We start from the raw sequence: 20,118 nt of genomic DNA, 5'->3' as shown, positions 1-20,118 counted from the left end.
TAATTAACTCTTAAAAGAATAACAATTTTATTTTAGATCAATGATATTTAAAGAATTGTGTTAATATATTTAAGCACTTCTGTCATAGTAGTCACTAATTATCATGTTTGAATTTTATCTTCCCCAAGGAATAAAGACTTCATCCCAATTCAGAATTCCAAATGAGAAAGCAGTTTATGTTTCAGTTAAGTGTAATATGAAACATTGGAACCTTCAGTTAACAAAGACATTTAGAACATAGTAATGAAATGCTATTCTGACCTCTTCAGACACTTCCAAAGACTAGGCTAATTTTTCCCATTTGCACTTGTTTGTAAAAAAAAAAAAAAAAAAAGTTATTTTCTAGAGGTAGAGATCACTGTTATTTGTTTGTTTTATATTCTGCTACAGGCACAAGCATTGTTCCCTTTCAGAAGAAACGGCTGACTCATATGTCTGGATGGATGGCTCTGATTCCAAATGCAAAGCACATTAATTGGTATTTTAAAGATGTAGATCCCATAACGAATATATCCTATACATCAACATTCTATGGATTTAAGGTAAACAAAGAGCTATAAAGTTCATCTTCTAATAATGATGATTGTATATTATGCGAATACAGCCTACTTCCTATCCTTAGACCAGTTGTTAAACCCAGAATGTGCTTGCCTCACATGCTGACCTGTCGAAGTCCTCACACACTTCATGACCTACCCTAAATCTAAGAAGCAAGCTAAAAACAGAAACTTTGTGAGGCATCAGAAGTAAGCCATATCTTTGCCATATTCCCCAAAATACTAAGCTTGGGTCCTCTTATTATTACCATGAAAGTAACTGACATTTATTGAGTGCTTATGATATTCCAGGTACCAGTTAAGGGCTTTAGAATTTGTATTTTAAAATATACCAAATATAGACAATGACAGGCCAATTCCTGTCATAGGTATGCCCACCACCGAACTCTATCTGGATCATTCTGTGAATGATCATTCTGTGAATGTTTCTGTGAAACATTCTGTGAATCTTTACTTTTGATTTTTTTTTTTAGAGAAATAAACATTTTCGATGAAATGGAAGCCCCCTCTATGGCATGCCCTGATCTCATTCCCCACTCTCCACCTCCAGTGGTCACCAATGAACTGGGTGTTTTCATCCCCATTTGTGTTTTTCTACTTACACTGCATATGTATAGCCAAAAACAAGACCTAGCATTGTTTTAAATCTTTTCAAATACTACAGAAATAAAATATTCTCCAAATACATGTGTGTGTGTGTGTGTGTGTGTGTACAGAAAACGATTTTCATTGCCTTCAGATAGAGTTAGCATTTTTGTCATAGGCATATAAAATGTTGCTAAACAAAATATGAATGTAGGATGACAAACTAAAACCAAAACTTAAGTCTAGATATAAGGGCTAATTATATGTCATCAAAATTAATGTATGTTATGCAGGATATTGACATATAAAATCATATTTGGGGGCAAACACTTCTAGGAAGAAGATTATGTAATTGTATCTCATAACTTCACTCAAAATCCTGATATGTTTAAAGTTATTGACATGAGGAATGGCTCTTCAAATCTGTTGAGTTGGAATACTAGCAAGAATGGAGACTGGCACCTTGAAGCAAACACAAGTACTCTATATTACTTGGGTATGTATTCATTAGGCAAAAGTGATTATTTTATCTAATGCTTTGTCTAAAAGAGAAAAATTGCTTAATGGGCAAATATGTTATACAGTGTCCTCTGAATAGTATGATTCAAGAAATGTTTGCTGAGTAAAAGGATTGGAGATTAAATTTATGTTGAAAAAGACCTTGAGTTGAATTAAGAGCTTACATTTTATGTTTGGAGATAATGCCAACATGGTTACAAATGGCCCTAACGTTTATTTCACAAAATTAGAGGAAATGAGTACAAAGGAAGCTGTCAAATATTCTGTTTCATTTTTTAGTATTTTATTATTTGGCGGAACTAAAAAATATTCAAGAATAAATGTTGAGTTCCAAAATATTTTTTTTGTCAAGACATTTTGTGTGCTTCTCAATAAGACATGTGCTTTTCATCAGAATTTTTTCATACATATCCCATACATTTGAACCTCTACCAATTTATCTTCTAAAGAATATTTTCAAATTGCCATGATTTTGTCTACATTTCATCATCATATTAATTTAAATTGTTTCACTTTCAGTGTCAGGACGAAATGATGTTCAGCAGAGCCAGCCCATTTCTGGGACCCTGGATCCTGATGTGAAAGATGTTGTTATTAATTTCCAAGCTTACTGCTGCATTCTCCAGGACTGCTTTCCTGTACATCCCCCATCAAGAAAACCAGTTCCCAGGAAGCGACCAGCCACATATAAGTATATAGGCCTTTTGTTTGTTAATACCTTCCATAGCACTTGACAGAATTCTTTTCACATGTCACTCTTGGGTAAGAAAATAATGTCCTCATCCTGAATGATGCCTTGTAAGTCACAAGTCGCTTTCACACTCAGTACTTCACATGGGCCTTATAACCACCCTGATGAGAAAATGGAAAAAATCTCACAAAAGGTTTTGTGTGAATGTTACTGGTAATCTTAGACTTGCAGAATGTTGGATATGGACTATTAGACCAACCCTCTTATGATAAGGTGAGAAAGCTGAAGTCAGTGACCTTTAGTGAATTATCCAAGATCACAGAACTTCTTGATGACACCTCCAGAATAGCAAGAGAAATGAAGTCTCCTCTTAATCCAATCCTTTCTTAGTAGGTAGTGTCTTTTTGTCTACAATAACTGTCATGGCCAAATCTCATAATACAACTTATTTAATTTTGTTTCAAATGTGTGATCCCCTAATATCTGTTAATTCTTACAGTTAAAAATGATTTTTCTATCTTTGAAACTTACATAACCCTTTATCTTTATTTTTCATGTGGAACATTACTCTCTACCTTGTGTTATAGTAATCATCATACATCATGGAACTAGCATGTGATAGTTGGTACTAGTTTTTTAAGGCCGTTAAAGGTATTATCCTGATTTGATGTATATTTGTATCTGTTACGGACAGATGGTAATCATAAAAATAGCAATTGTGTTGAAAAAACATTTAGTGGGCACGTAATAACCCACTTCTATGCATCAAACACAACTCAGTGTTTTTTATTACTTGAATTACATTCCAAAATATACAGATACAGCAGTAACTATTGTACATAAGAATAATAATTGAATTTTTTGATATATTAATTTGATCATTAAAAAGTATTTGAGCACCTGCTATGGCCCAGGCACTGTGCTGAGCACTGGAGAGTCAATTGTAAACAACACAGATGTGGTCCTGGCCCTCATCACACTCCCATTCTAACCAAAGAGATAGATGCCAACACAAGCAAGCAAGGAAATAAAAGAGTAAATGAAAAAAAGTACATGAGTGTGAATTGTGATAAAGGTTATAAGGGGAATGGACAGGCACCTGGGACAGAGAGTAGTATGGGAGGGACCTCCTTTTGGTACAGTGATTAGGGATAGTCTCTCACAGGAGGGGACATTCCAGCTGATACCCAGAGGGTGAGGAAGAGCTGACCATGTGAAGGGTGGGGGAGGAGTGCTCTAGGCATAGAAAGCATCCTGGGCAGAGGCCCTGCTGTGGGAAAGAGTGTGGCATATCTAAGAACAGAGAAAAACAGCGTGGCTGGACCCCCGTGAGCAGAGGAGAGTGACCTGGAAATGGTGTTGGAAACAAGTGGAAATCAGACCAGTCAGGTCATGCAGGCAGTTAGTCTTAAGAAATAGAAAAAGCTTTTAAATGATTTTCATCTGAGAAGTAATGTATTCCAAACTACATTTGGAAGGACCACTTCTGCTGCTCTGTCAGTATTACAGAGGGGCAGTGGAGAGAGCAGGAAGGCTCATGAAAAGACTTCAGAGAGCTGTATAAGAGACATGCACCATCAGGGTTATTGGCCAAAAAGTCCTTATATAGTCTAAGGTAGATAAAATTATTGAAAATTTAATTAATATTTATTATTTACTCACGTGGTAGATTTAGATTGGTCTAGACCAGGATGTGATAGAGGAATATGTTGGTATGTTACATGTATATGTCTTAACATATAGGTTCCCCCCACCCCTCACAGTATGAGTTCTGCTCACTAGAAATAGCTATAACTGGATTTATTAATTTATATTATACAGATAGCTATCAGCAAAAACAAACAGAATCTTGATCCTGGATGGGTACCTCAAAATTAGGATATAAAGCTCTAGTATGCAACACACATATGGTTTAAGAGGTATTAGGCTCTATGGATCATAACAGTGGATAGTAAGAAGAACGATATATAACATGCATATGATGTTGGGGATAAGAATGAAAGGCTATTAATCTTGAGAAAAACTAGATAAAATCAATGATTGAATCCATACAATGCTGGTCAGTTTTTTTAGTTAGAAAGATACAATTGTTAAACATAACTTTCTCGGAAATTGCTTCCTAAAAAATAGTGTATTATTGTTAAGTATAAATTAACTGCTAATCTTTCTTTTAAACCTAGTAAAACAAATTTTTATAACAAATTTTAATGTTTCTTAGTTATAAAACTTAATAATTCAAATGGGTAAGTACACTTTAACCAAACTATATATTGACTGTTTTGTAGAATTCCAGAATTCGTATGATGAATTTTTTAAACTTTTTACTAGTTCTGGGAACAACCTCTGATTATGAACATTTTCCAATGGGAAAATATCATCAACTTTATAATAATATTCTTTACAACAGTTTGCATTGGGGTGGTTTCGGGAAAATATAATGATGAAAAGTGGAGACTGCCTCTCCTCCAAAGCACTTTTTATAACTGTTTCAGTTTAACATAACCTTCACTCTGGTTGCAGACATGCCATCCCTGATCCCAGCCCAGGGTATTAACCTCATTGACACATCCTTACCAGTTCAGAGACTACCCTTACATCCTTCCCTTCACAAAATCTAACAACCCTATCCTCTCGCTGCCTTCCCCCATGCAGTAGCACCATATGTAAGGATCTTTAAAAGGACAAGGGATGAATTTCTTTTCACTTTTTACCATGTGAAATCTTTTGGTTTTTTTTTCTTTCAATATTTGTTTATTTGAGAGATAGAGCAAGAGAGAGAGCGCAAGCCAGGAGAGGGGCAAAGAGAGGGAGCGAGGGAATCTCAAGCAGATTCCCCACTAGGCAAAGGGCCTGAAGTGGGGCTTAGTCTCCCCCTGAGATCATCTCCTGAGCCAAAATCAAGTCTGATGCTTAATCCATTGAGCCACCAGGCACCCTTCTACCATGTGAAATCTTATAAGGAAATTAAATAATTTACATTTTAGCTAAAATTTGGGTATCACAATGAGGATTTAGTGGGAGAAAAGGTGATTCAGACTGTAGATGAAAAGGAAGTTTTCTTTAATGGATAAAAAGAAAAGCTGTATGTATAGTCATAAGTGTTGTGTGTTCTACCAATTGTACTTATTAGCTTGCCTACTTAGTGAAATTGTAAATTCTCTAATTTGCGTTCTATCCCAAAACATGTAGTATAAGGAGATGGTCATTAAGTATGTAAAGGTAATCCTTAGTGGAACTATTTCTCTTCTCTTTTCAGCTTATGGTCCAATGATTCTTTCTGGCAATCATCTCGAGAAAATAATTACACTATACCTCACCCAGGAGCAAATGTGGTTATTCCTGAAGGTAAGAACATAAACATAAACAAAATGCCTGTGTTTGTGACATTAGGACAGATAACACAGAGTTAGAATTCCACCTCTATGCCACACCCCTTGAGAGAGCAAATGTGAAGAGATGGATTCTAGTAGTGTGTTGTGGATACCAGACCTAGCCTTCTGGGTTTTACGGGATTTATTTATTTTTTTTTTCCTAAAAATTTTATTTATTTACTTGAGAGAGAGAGAAAGTGATAGAGAGAACATGAGAAGGGAGAGGGTCAGAGGGAGAAGCAGACTCCCTGCTCAGCAGGGAGGCTGCATGTGGTACTCAATGCCGGGACTCCAGGATCATGACCTGAGCTGAAGGCAGTCACTGAACCAACTGAGCCACCCAGGCACCCCTGGGTTTTATGTGGATTTAAACGTGAATATTAAGGATAATAGATTTTCTAGAAGAGTCAAGAATAAGTCATTGTGTGGAAAAAGGGTTATAAACTTTGAAACCAAGACTCACTGGTAAGGGTGTCAGTGTTTTTATCTATAAGCTATATTATGAATTATATTTCTTATATTAAAGTATTGTTTTATAGGAACATGGGTTGTAGCAGACGCAGATATTCCACCAATGGAAAGTCTCGTTATTTGGGGAGTTCTGGAACTGGAAGATAAACACAACACGGGAGCTGCAGAGTCTTCTTACAGAAAAGTTGTTCTGAATGCTACCTACATATCACTTCAGGTAAGAGGAAGGGTCTTACAGTTTATACCTTTATTAGTCAAATTCTAAGATGTTGGCGATTTCCTGAAAAAAACTATAAGAAAGCATATTCAGGGGCGCCTGGGTGGCTCAGTGGGTTAAGCCTTTGCCTTCGGCTCAGGTCACAATCTCAGGATCCTGGGATCGAGTTCCGCATCGGGCTCTCTGCTCAGCAGGGAGCCTGCTTCCCTCTCTCTCTGCCCATGTCTCTGCCTACTTGTGATCTCTCTCTGTCAAATAAATAAATAAAATCTTTAAAAAAAAAAAGAAAACATATTCAATCGATATGAGTAAAAAACCCAATTGGCTCTAACCTATGAGACACAAGCCTCATTAAGTCCAACATATTTCCACTCTCCTTTCAACTGGTGGCTACATATTCCTTAGGGAGTAATTATGCTACTTCTTACTGTGAAGTTTGCCCATTTTTAATCCTATGTAGAATATTTGTATTACTATTAGGTAAACCTAAACCCACAACTTGGTCTAACTACCAGAGAATCCTTAGGAGTTCTGGAAAAAAGTAAAAGATTTTAAGTCTTTTCCTTTTCTTAGAAAATAATGTTTCTTAAATGAATGGATGTAGATGGAATTATGAAAACATTTTTAGACTCCTAAAAATATTTCAACTGTTTGGAACAATCACCTCATTCTCTCATAAACCTCAAATGGTCTTGAAAAAATAACAGTATAGTTGGTTGAGTTGTTCTGTCAGTCTTTTATTATTGTTAATTAAAAAGAATGGCCTAACCAAAAGCTATGAAGTGCTGTTAAAAGTAAAAGTGTATAGGGGTGCCTGGGTGGTTCAGTCAGTTAAGGGTCTACCTTCTGCTCAGGATCCTGGGATTGGGCTCCTGGCTCATCGGGGAGTCTGCTTTTCCCTCTTCCTTTGCCCCTCCCCCAGCTCATGCTCACTTTCGTTGCTCTCTATCTCAGTTTTTTTTTTTTAAAGTAAAATTGGGCATCTGGGTGGCTCAGTTGGTTAAGCAACTGCCTTTGGCTCAGGTCATGATCCTGGAGTCCTGGGATTGAGTCCCACATCGGGATCCCTGCTCAGCAGGAAGTCTGCTTCTCCCTCTGACCCTCTCCCCTTCTCGTGCTCTCTCTCTCTCATTCTCTCTCTCTCATAAATAAATAAAATCTTTTTTTTTAAGTGTGTAGTAGCTTTTCTTTGATAAAAATAGGGCCTTACTGGGACACCTGAGTGGCTCAGTGGGTTAAGCCTCTGCCTTCGGCTCAGGTCGTGATCTCAGGGTCCTGGGATCAAGCCCCGCCTTGGGCTCTCTGCTCAGCAGGGAGCCTGCTTCCCTCTCTCTCTCTGCCTGCTGTTCTGCCTACTTGTGATCTCTGTCTCTATGTCCAATAAATAAAATCTTAATAAAAAGAATAGGGCTTTACTGCTTTAAAAATATGCAATATCTTGGTATTTAGATGCATGAGCTTTGAGGTAAATTAAAGTGTCAACTGAGTCCTTAAGCCTCACTGTCAGTTGGGAATTTGGGTAAGATATTTAACCACTTTGAGCACCAATTTTCCTGCCTATCAAATGAGAATAATAATAGCAATTCATGGATTTAATATAAAGGTCAAATGATATAATAGACATAAAGCCTTACACATTATAGCTGGCATGGAATCAGCAAGCATTTAGTAATAGCTGTTATTATTAACAATGAGGGCCCCTACTTGGCCATAGCATGGATGTAAGTGTGAAGAGTGTATTTCATATATGTCACATGGTGCAAAATAAAACGTGATCTGTCCAAATGGTACGAGTTTTGGGGTAAGCAAGTCTCAGTTTTAGGTACCGCACTGACCATAAGTACCTACTGAAACTGACCTTAGAAAAGTCATTTAAGCTGCCCATCCCAAAGTGACAGAGTTAAATAAAGGTCACTTTCACATAGAATACTGTTCTTCGTATAACAGATTTCATTTGTTTTCACTAGAGGCTACCAGTATCTTCCTAATTCCTTTTTTGCGGGTGAAATTCTTTTCTGCTCAATTTTTAAGTATTAACAATTTTCTGCTTCAATGCAGGGAGGTAGATTGATTGCTGGCTGGGAAGATAACCCTTTTAAAGGAGAATTACAGATTGTTCTTAGAGGAAATCATTCTACTCCAGAGTGGACTCTTCCAGAAGGACCAAATCAAGGATCAAAGGTCTTAGGTATGTATTTCCGAATACTAAAAGTATCATATCGGTCTTGAAAATCTATTTTAAAACATATAGCACTAAGGGGCGCTTGGGTGGCTCAGTGGGTTAAGCCTCTGCCTTCGGCTCAGGTCATGATCTCAGGGTCCTGGGATCAAGTCCCGCATTGGGCTCTCTGCTCAGCGGGGAGCTTGCTTCCTCCTCTCTCTCTGCCTGCCTCTCTGCCTACCTATGATCTCTCTCTCTGTCAAATAAATAAAAAATAAAAATTAAAAAAAAAACATATAGCACTAAAATACTTGTTATCAGTTCAAGATCAGTTCAGGATGTTATGCTATCAGAAACTTTTACAGACATTTATTTACACTAAAGGGTTATAAAAGTAAATTTAAAATTTTTAATTAAAACATCTTACCCTAAAATAGGTATAGCTGTGTGTATTTGAAACTAAAATGCAATCCATTGCAAAACTAACATAAATCTCTCTATATGTGTATTATTTCTCCAATCTGGTTTTCTTTATAATTTTCCCTTTATATAAACAAGCATACTTCTTCATATTTTGGTGTCCTTTACCTTAAAAGGTAACTTTTCTGTACATTAGTCCACTTACAGTATTAATAATCTGTGAATCAACTGACTCTACTATGAGTTATCTAATTGTAACTGAGGCTAAACTTTATATTTTCCAGTTGGATTTGTATGGCTGCACACATTCCTATCTAAGCCTGGAAAGTAAAGGAACTGAGAGGGTTTATTTGCTCATAATTAGTAACCACATTCATTAACACTGATAGATATTTATTGGAAAGATACATACAAGCATGTGCTACCGTTGTTTTCCACACAGTTTCTAAAACAGCAACAGTCGGGAAAGAGGAACATAAAAAATAACATCAGATTGAATCAGTCCGCTCCCCACTGGTAAATGTCCCAAGACAAGACAAATTCAATCTTGAAAAATATTTGCTTTTGTGAGTGTATTTTTTTTGTTTCAAAACTAGCATTTCAAACAACACAAACAATATCAAGGAAAACTATTAAGAAAAAATATATGTCTTTCCGATTCTACCCTATCATGAGGAATCTACTATCAATAGTTAGTAGTTTTTACGTGTCAAACTAAAGATATTGAGTTTTCTTACTCAGTTAACATATTATGGATATCTTTCCAGATCGATATTTATAGATAACCATCTTCCTTTTTTTTTTGCGATCAACCACAGTATCTATTTTATTTTATTTTTTTAATATTTTTTAAATTTATTTTCAGCATAACAATATTCATTGTTTTTTGTACCACACCCAGTGCTCCATGCAATCCGTGCCCTCTACAATACCCACCACCTGGTTCCCCAACCTCCCACCCCCTGCCCCTTCAAACCCCTCAGATTGTTTTTCAGAGTCCATAGTCTCTCATGGTTCACCTCCCCTTCCAATTTCCCCCAACTCCCTTGTCCTCTCTAACTCCCCTTGTCCTCCATGCTATTTGTTATGCTCCACAAATAAGTGAAACCATATGATAATTGACTCTCTCTGCTTGACTTATTTCACTCAGCATAATCTCTTCCAGTCCCGTCCATGTTGCTACAAAAGTTGGGTATTCATCCTTTCTGATGGAGGCATAATACTCCATAGTGTATATGGACCACATCTTCCTTATCCATTTGTCTGTTGAAGGGCATCATGGTTCTTTCCACAGTTTGGCACCGTGGCCATTGCTGCTATAAACATTGGGGTACAGATGGCCCTTCTTTTCACGACATCTGTATCTTTGGGTTAAATACCCAGTAGTGCAATTGCAAGGTCATAGGGAAGCTCTATTTTTAATTTTTTGAGGAATCTCCACACTGTTCTCCAAAGTGGCTGCACCAACTTGCATTCCCACCAACAGTGTAAGAGGATTCCCCTTTCTCCACATCCCCTCCAACACATCAACACCATCTTCCTTTTTAAAGTATATTATCCTACTGTATTAGTATAATTTATTCCATCACCCTCTTATCGATGTACACTAGAATTTTTCCAATATTTTCAAATATTACCATAGTAGGCATCCTTATTCACCATATCCTTGTGCACTGGCTTTAATTCTATTGACCAGATTCCTAGAAGTGGGTCAGAGGGTCAAAGTCTTCTTGTATAGCCCTGAACAAATAATCCAAATTCATTCCATTCATTCTAAAATGTCCAATCACTTATTAAAATATATCAATGTACTGTTTCATTTTATACTAGCACCTCACTCAGTACTATGTGGTAAATAAATAGAAGTTGTTCTCCTTCAGGGGTATTTGGCGAGCTGGATCTTCATGGAATTCCACGTTCAGTATATAAAACTAAGCTCTCAGAAACTGCTGAGGCAGGTTCCAAAGTCCTCTCTCTAAAGGATGCTGTGGATTGGCAGGTACAGGAAATAGTATGTGGTGGGAACTGAAAACACATAGTGGGTCAACTTAAAAAGGTTTCTTTCTTAATCTCACAGACATTTACTTTCTCATAGGATTCATCAGATGAGAAATGTATATTTTGTATTAGCTTATACTCTAAAGCTTACCTCATAGCAGGTGTTTAAAAATTGGGATCTTTAAAGGGCCTTCAGAATATATAAAGATATTATTTATATATTAGTTATGAAAGGAAAATATGAAAGTTTTTGAGTAAAAAAAAGTTTTTTATGTGTGTCTTTCCCACATTTCAGGAATACCAAGAAATAGTTAATTGTATAAAAAGAAAAAGTCTGGGGAAATTTTTTAAGTCTTAAGAATATTGTGCTGACCAGTTTTTAATAAAAATATGAATATATTTGCTTTGATCTATTTAATGTTTAAAAAGTATATTACCTATGATTTTATTTAATGACTGAATTAAATTTGAGGAAATGTTAGATAAATCAAAATTTAGAATCCTTAATATCAAACTCAAGCATATTTATTTTTAGAGACTTCAATGTATAGTTTCTTCTGATAATACCATGTTGCTAATCAGATATGAATTAAATTAGAATTTTTTAACTGTTATTATTAAGAAATAGAAACCTATTTTAAAAATTATTCTTAAATTTGGCACTTGAATTTTTCTAAGGAGGGAGAAGAGATTGTGATAACAACCACAAGCTATGATTTCCACCAGACAGAAACTAGAAGTATCATTAAAATCCTGCATGACCAGAAAATTCTCATTCTCAATGATACCCTTTCCTACACTCACCTTGGTAAGTGGCTGTTTTTTAACTAAATAGATTTGTAATTAAAAATGTCTCACATTTTTAGTGCTCTCCTTTGTAATGATTCAGCAAATATTCAGCAAAGACTACTGTATAATATCCCATGGGACAAGACTAGCACTTTCTGTCTTAAACAATCTTCTAGGTGATTTTTTAAAAGATTTATTTATTTATTTACTTATTTGAGAGAGTGTGAGCACTGGTGGTGGGGTGGGGTTGGGTGGAGGGGCAGAGTGAGAGGGGCAGAGAGACTCAAAGAATCTCAAGCAGACTATCTGCTGAGTGGGGAGCCCCACACAAGGGCTTGATCTCAGGACCCTGAGATCATGACCTCAGCCAAAATCAAGAATCAGACTCTTAAATGACTGAGCCACCCAGGTACTTATGCACACTGAATTTTGAGAACCTTTGACTTAAGAGCATCTTTGTACTAAATTAAAAAGTATCATGGGGTTATTATAAGATTGCTGATTATAATTTTTTGGTGTAAATAGAAGAAATGCTTTTGATTGCATTTCATGTTATAAATTAAAAAGTATCATGGAGGGATCTAAGATGGCAATGTAGTAGGAGGATCCTAGACTCATCTCATCCCTCAAACACAACTAGATAACTATCAAGTCATTCTAAATACCCAAGAAATCATTCTGAAGTCGAACCGAAGAAAGTTCACAGATAGAAGGAGAGAAGAGGCCATGTTGAGGAAGGTAGTAAGTGCAGAGACTTGGTTTGGGGGAGAAACAGATCACAGGTTTTGCATAGGGGAGGAAGCCCTGGTAGCACAGAAAGGCAAGAGAGAGCATAGTACACAGGGGCAAGTATAAGACGAACACTTCCCCAAAACCATTGGCTAGGAAAACAGGGGCTGATTTTCATGAAGTTTTGCTACCAGTGGGTCTTGAAGACTGGAGTTTCAAAGGTTGGGGGATTGGCTGGGATGGAGCCCTGAGGGTATTGCTCTGTTTCTGAAGAGAAGGCAAGCAGACAAACAAGTGGGGTGATGGGGCAGAGATAGCAGGATCTGAAGAATGCATAAAACACAGAGACTGTTCCCTCCTCTTGGAGCATTTCTGTAAGAGGTAGCTTTCAAGGAGATTTCTCTCCATGGACAAAAGAGCAGCAGGTGCCATTTCCCTCCCCTGCCCCTCAACATAGGTGCAGAGACACGTGTGGAATACAGCTCAGCCCAACACCCACTGCCTAGACTGCCTGCTCCAAGTCCCACAGCCCTGTGCTCTGGCACGACTACCCTTCTCAGTCAAGCCTACCTTAATCCCAGCATAATGAGACCCTTCCCCAGAAAGCCAGCACAGCCCCTTGTCCACACCACCTCCACAAAGCTTGGAGTTTTAAAAAGTCAGCAGTCTTGGCTGAGATAGAGCCTGGAGGACACTGCACGGCTCCTGGAGAGAAGGCAAGCATACAACCAATGGGGGGAGACATTGTGTAACCAGTGATCTGAAAAACGCCTGGGACATACAGTGCAGAAATTATTTGTTCTTCTGGGAGTGCTTCCTTGAGATTCAGCATGCACAGTGACTCCTCTTTGGAGATAAAGGAGCTCCCTGGCACCACTTCCCACTCCCACCCCTCAGCATAAATGCAGAGCCAACTGGAGTAAAAAGCACAGCACTGGCACTGGCTGTCTACCCTGCTTACACCAAGTCTCATACCCCTGCACTCTGCCAGTATGGCCCTTCGTGATCAAGTGTACCTCACTCCCAATACAATAGGCCACTTCCACAGAAGACCATCAGAAACCCCTGCTCATAACATGTCTCCTAACCAGAGAGTTCTGCAGAGTTTCAGTTCTAGTGGAAGTAGCATCTGGTCTTACTTAAGAAGCAGACCACAGAGCATACCCAGTTAAAACTCACCATACCCTAGCCAAGGACCAAACACGACCTGCTGTAGGCAAGGAGAAACTCTGCAGATTACTGGCTTAAAGGATAGAGCAGTCAAAACACAACAGCAGAGTATACACAGGACACACTAGAGACACTGCTTTAAGTGCCAGGGCCTGGACAGTAGATGACATCTTCTTTACTAAGCCATTATTCCAAGGAGCAGGACACATAACAGGCTTTTTTAACACAGAGAAGAAGACAAAGATGTAGGCAAAATGGCAAGATGGAGGAATTCATCCCACAAGAAAGAATAAGATAAGATCATGGCCAGAGATCTAAGGGAAACATATAAGTGATGTGCCTAATGGAGAATTTAAAGCAACAATCATAAGGATATTTGCTGCACTTGAGAAAAGAATGGACAATGTCATGAGGCCCTTACAAGATAAAATAGTAAAAAAGATAATTTAAAAAATGATCAGTCAGAAATGAAAAATGGAATAACTGAGATTCAAAACAGACTGGATGCAGTGAACACAAGGTTGGAAGCAGAGGAAAAAATAAATATATAGAAGATAGAATAATGGGAAAAAATGAAGCTGAACAAAAGAGAGAAAGAAGAATTGTAGATCATGAGAATAGACTTAGGAAACTCAGTGTCTCCATCAAATTCACTAATATTTTTATCATGAGAGTCCCAGAAGAGAGAGAAAAAAGGGGGCAGAAAATTTATTTAGAGAAATCATAGCAGAAAATTCCCTAATCTGGAGAAGGAAACAGATATCCAGATTCAGGAGGCACAGAGAACTCCCATCAAAATCAACAAAAGTAGGCCAATACCAAGACATATTGTAGTTAAATGTGCAAAATATAGTGATAAAGAAAAAAAAATTCTAAAAGCAGGAAGACAAAAGATGTCCCTAACTTCTAAGGGAGGACCCATTAAACTAGCTGCAGATCTCTCAACAGAAATTTAGCAAGCCAGAGAGAAAAGCATGATATATTCAATGTGCTGAATGAGGAAACTCTACAGCCAGGCATACTCTATCCAGCAAGGCTGTCATCCAAAGAGATGGAGAGATAGAGTTTCCCAGACAAACAAAGGAGTTTGTGACCACTAAACCAGACGTGTAAGAAATAGTAAAGGGAACTCTTTGAGTGGAAAGCGAAGACCAAAATCGATAAAGACAAGAAAGGAATGTAAAAATCTCCAGAAACAATGACAAAACAGGTAACAAAATGGCACTAAATACATATATACCAACAATTACCCTGAATATAAATGTATTAAACACTCCAATCAAAAGACATAGGTTGTCAAAATGGAAAAAAAAATAAGACCCATCTATATGCTGTCAGCAAAGTCTCATTTTAGACCTAAAGACACCTGCAGATTGAAAGTGGGGGGATGGAGAAATATTTATCATGCAAATGGATGTCAAAAGAAAGCTGGAGTAGTGGTACTTATATAGACAAACCAGCTTTTTTTTTTTTTTAAGATTATTTATTTATTTATTTGACAGACAGAGATCACAAGTAGGCAGAGAGGCAGGCAGAGAGAGAGGGGGAAGCAGGCTTCCCACTGAGCAGAGAGCCTGATGCAGGGCTTGATCCCAGGATCCTGAGACCATAACCCGAGCCAAAGGCAGTGGCTTAACCCATTGAGCCACCCAGGCGCCCCATAGACAAACTAGCTTTTTAAAAGAAAGACTGTAACAAGAAATGAAGAAGGGCACTATATCATAATAAAAGAGACTATCCAACAAGAAAATCTAACAACTGTAAATACTTATGCCCTGAACATGGGAGCACACAGATATATAAAACAATTAACAAACATAAAGGAACTCATTGATAATAATACAAGAATAGTAGGAGACTTTAACACCCACTTATAGCAACAGATTATCTAAGCAGAAAATCAATAAGAAAACAATGGCTTTGAATGACACACTGGGCCAGATGGACTAAACAGACATATTCAGAGCATTTCATCCTAAACCAGCAGAATACACATTCTTTTCAAGTGCACATGGGACATTCACCAGAATAGATCACATACTAAGTCACAAATCAGGCCTCAACAAGAACAAAAAGATTGAGATCATATCATGCATATTTTCTGACCACAACACTAAGAAACTTGAAGTCTGCAACAAGAAAAAATTTGGAAAGGCCACAAATACATGGAGGTTAACCAACATGCTACCAAACAATGAATAGGTGAACCAGGAAATCAAAGAAGAAATTAGAAAATACATAGAAACAAATAAAAATTAAAATAAAATGGTCCAAAACCTTTAGAATACAGCAAAAGTAGCCATAAGAAGGAAGTATATAGCAATACAGGCCTATGTCAAGGAACAAGAAAAATCTCAAACAATCTAGCCTTATACCTAACAGAGATTGAGAAAGAACAAGAAACAAAGCCTAAACCCAGGAGAAGTAGGGAAATAATAAAGATTAGAGCAGAAATAGATGATGTAGAAACTTAAAAAACAATAGAACAGATCAGTGAAACCAGAAGCTGTTGCTTTGAAAAAATTAATATAAATTATAAACTCCTAGCCAGACTTATCAAAAAGAAATGAGAAAGAGCTGAAATAAAGTCACAAATGAGAGAGAAGAAATAACAACCAACACTACAGAAATACCAACAATTTTAAGAGAATATTATGAAAAACTATGCCAATAAATTGGACAACCTAGAAGAAATGGGTGAATTACTAGAAACTTGTAAGCTTCCAAAATTGAAACAGGAAGAAATAGAAAACTTGAGTAGGCCAATAACGAGCAAAGAAATTGAATCAGTAAACACAAATCTCCCAATAAACAAACATTAAGGATGGCACTTGATGTAATGAGCACTGGGTGTTATATGCAACTGATGAATCTCTAAATTATCTCTGAAATGAATAACACAGTATATGTTAATTAAATTTAATTAATTAACAAAAATTTTAAAAAATAGTACCTTCAAAAAATGGTGTTGGGAAAACTGGACAGCAACATGCAAAAAATGAAACTGGACCACTTTATTACACTCTACACAAAAATAAAATCAAAATGGATGGGTGCCTGGGTGGCTTAGTTGACTGAGCATCTGACTTTTGATTTCAGATGAGGTCATAATCTCAGGGTCATGAGCTTGACCCTCCATGCTCAGTGGGGAGTCTGCTTCTTTTTCTCTCTTCCTCTCCCTCTGCCCCCCCCCCAAATAAATAAATCTTTAAAAACAAGCCCCAAATCAGTGAAGGACCTAAATGTGAGACAGGAAACCATTAAAATCCTAGAGAATACAAGAAACAATCTCTTTGACATAAGTCATGGCAACTTCTTACTAGACATGTTTCTAGAGGCAAGTAAAGAAAAGCAAAAATGAACTATTGGGACTTCATCAAGTTAAAAACCTTCTGCCTGAAGGAAGAATGTGAAGGAAACAATCAACAAAAGTGAAAGGCAACCTTTGGAATGGGAGGAGATATTTGCAAATGATATTTCTTTTTTTCTTTTTTTTTTTTAAATGACATTTCTGATAAAGGGTTAGTATTCAAAAATCTATAAAGAATTTATCAAACTTAACACCCAAAGAAGACATACAAATGGCCAACAGACACATGAAAAGATACTCAACACCCTTTGTCATCAGAGAAATACAAATCAAAACTACAATGAGATATCACCTCACGCTTGTCAGAGTGACTAAAATTAACAACGCAGCAAACAACAGGTGTTGGTGGGGATGTGGAGAAAAGGGATCAGCCACTCTGGAAACAGTATGGAGGTTCCTCAAAATGTTAAAAATAGAACTACCCTATGATCCAGCAATTGCTCTACTAGGTGTTTACCCAAAAGATACAAAAATACTAATTAAAAGGGATACAAGCTCCTCAGTGTTTATAGCTATATTACCAACAATAGCCAGATTATGGAAAGAGCCCAAGTGTGTCCATCAGCTAACGAGTGGATAAGGAAGAGGTGGAATAAACACACACACACACACACACACACACACACACACACACGCGCACACACACACACACACACACACATACACAGTGGATTATTACTCAGCCATCAAAAAGAGTGAAATCTTGCCATTTGCAATGATATGGATGGAGCTAGAGATACATATTGTGCTAAGTGAAATAAGTCAATCAGAGAAAGACAGATACCATATGATTTCACTCATTCGTGGAATTTAAGAAACAAAACAAATGAACTTGGTGGGGGGAGAAGACATGAAAACCCAAAAAAAGAGTCTTAACTAGAGAGAACAATATGATGGTTACCAGAGGGCGGTGGGCGTGGGGATGGCTTTAATGGGGGACGGGAATTAAGGAAGGCACTTGTGAAGAGCACTGGGTGTTGTATATAAGTGTTGAATCACTAAATTCTGCACCCCAAACCAATATTATACTGCATGTTTACTAACTGAAATCTAAATAAAAACTTAGAAAGAAAAAAAATAAAAACAAAAGATATCATAATTTCATTCGGCTACCTGTGTATGTTTAAGCATGCAAATCTAATTCATGAATATTAAGCAAACTGTGGAAAGAACCAAGATGACCTTCAACAGATGAATAGATAAGGAAGATGTGGTCCATAGACACTATGGAGTATTATGCCTCCATCAGAAAGGATGAATACCCAACTTTTGTAGCAACATGGATGGGGCTGGAAGAGATCATGCTGAGTGAAATAAGTCAAGCAGAGAGAGTCAATTATCATATGGTTTCACTTATTTGTGGAGCATAACAAATAACACAGAAGACATGGGGAGATGGAGAGGAGAAGGGAGTTGAGGGAAATTGGAAGGGGAGGTGAACCATGAGAGACTATGGACTCTGAAAAACAACCTGAGGGTTTTGAAGGGGTGGGGGTGGGTATTAAGGAGGGCACGTTTTGCATGGAGCACTGGGTGTGGTGCAAAAACAATGAATACTGTTACGCTGAAAAGATATAAAATAAAAAATAATTAAAAACAAAAAGAAAATTCACACACACAAAAAAGAAAGAAAGTTACACAGCCTGTGAATTACAAAGGAACTAATAAACTCAGGTGTTTTTCAGCATTGGTAATAATCTCCCTGTCCTTCTGCTGCAGCTCAAAGATACCATGTTCCTGGAACAGATCAGAGCTATACATTAGCAGCTGATGTTGGGATACTGAGTAGGAACATCAAAATACTTGGTGAAGATTATCCAGGTTGGTTCAAGGAATCTTTCGGCGCACGTGTCCTGGTCAGCTCATTCACTCAGAATATGATGACGTTTAAAGGTTGGTACAAATTTGGAATATAGCACGGTCTCTTCTGTGTTCAGTCTTTTCTTAAATTACACTTCTTTTTTACGATTACATGTGTTAAAAAAATTCAGTGAGTACATTTTGAAGATCATAGTGGCTTTATTCAGTGACTCATGCATCAGGCAGTATCTGATCTAGGAGATAAAAAGGAGTTCCAAAGAGTTGTGCAAAATGAAAGACTTTTATAGGCAGAAGAGAACAGGAACCTGGGAGGTATACTAGGCAAAAAAAGCAAACTGATTATTGGAAGGTTACTTCCCTTTAGGGGTGGCAGGGGCTAATCAGGCACATTCCCTAACTAGTGCCTATCTGGGGATTCCTGATGGACTAGTTTAAGATTCCATTTCTGGGAGAGGAACTGTAAATTCAGTCTTGGTTTGGTAACTTGGGTTGAACATAATCAGCTCTCAATTTGGGCTGGTTTTCTTGTTTTTAACACAGAATAATCTTCTTGGAGAGAGATTATGTAAGTTATCCAAAAGTTCCATTGCTCCAAAAGCAAATCTGTAATATTTTTCTACTCATTTTATCTTCACAGACAGTAAGAATTATCAAATTAACAATGACCTTAGGTGACAGCTAGCCCAGCCTCTCACCCAGACAGAAGTTGTTTATTAAAAGCACGATAGGTCTGTTATTTTTGTTTGAGGGAAAATTTAAAACATATACAAAATTTTCAAACATAGAGAGATGTATAACGTATCCCACTGTACCCGTCACTAGTTACCACAGTGATCAACTTTGGTCAATCTTGTTTCAACTGTATTACCACCCCCTCTCTTCAAGCCCCTGGGTTATTTTGAAACAACTGCATATATTTTTTTCTTGAAATATAATTGACATATAGCATTGTGTAAGTTTAAGGTATACACTGTATTTATTTTGATACATTTGTATATCACAATATGATTACCACTGTAGTGTCAGCTAACATCGCTATCATGTCACATTATGTCTTTTTTGTGGCAGGAACAATTAAGATCTGGTCTCCTAGCAACTCTGAAGTTTATAATACAGTATTGTTGACTGTAACCATTCTGTTGTACATTAGATCTCCAAGTCTTATCTCTCCACCAGTTCCAAGTTTGTACACTTAAACATCTTTCTAATTCCAGCCCCCACCACCACTCTACCTCCTGGTAACCACCAT

General features: G+C 37.3%; 1 protein-coding gene across 1 annotated transcript in view; it reads left to right on the top strand.

The window, feature by feature from the left end:
• PKHD1L1 (PKHD1 like 1) overlaps positions 1-20,118 on the top strand; it is a 159,933-nt gene that overhangs the window by 98,931 nt on the left and 40,884 nt on the right. The window contains exons 51-59 of the mRNA XM_047726136.1: positions 391-542; positions 1,479-1,638; positions 2,181-2,352; positions 5,609-5,697; positions 6,263-6,411; positions 8,470-8,599; positions 10,873-10,991; positions 11,669-11,798; positions 18,768-18,941. Of these exons, the coding sequence (XP_047582092.1) occupies positions 391-542; positions 1,479-1,638; positions 2,181-2,352; positions 5,609-5,697; positions 6,263-6,411; positions 8,470-8,599; positions 10,873-10,991; positions 11,669-11,798; positions 18,768-18,941 (1,275 nt within the window). The remainder of the gene's footprint in view (positions 1-390; positions 543-1,478; positions 1,639-2,180; positions 2,353-5,608; positions 5,698-6,262; positions 6,412-8,469; positions 8,600-10,872; positions 10,992-11,668; positions 11,799-18,767; positions 18,942-20,118) is intronic.

This window comes from Lutra lutra, chromosome 4, assembly GCF_902655055.1.
Source record: "Lutra lutra chromosome 4, mLutLut1.2, whole genome shotgun sequence".
Classification (NCBI taxonomy): Eukaryota; Metazoa; Chordata; class Mammalia; order Carnivora; family Mustelidae; genus Lutra; species Lutra lutra.
The sequence above is the reverse complement of the archived record's forward strand: the minus strand, read 5'-3'. Positions and strand labels throughout refer to the sequence as shown.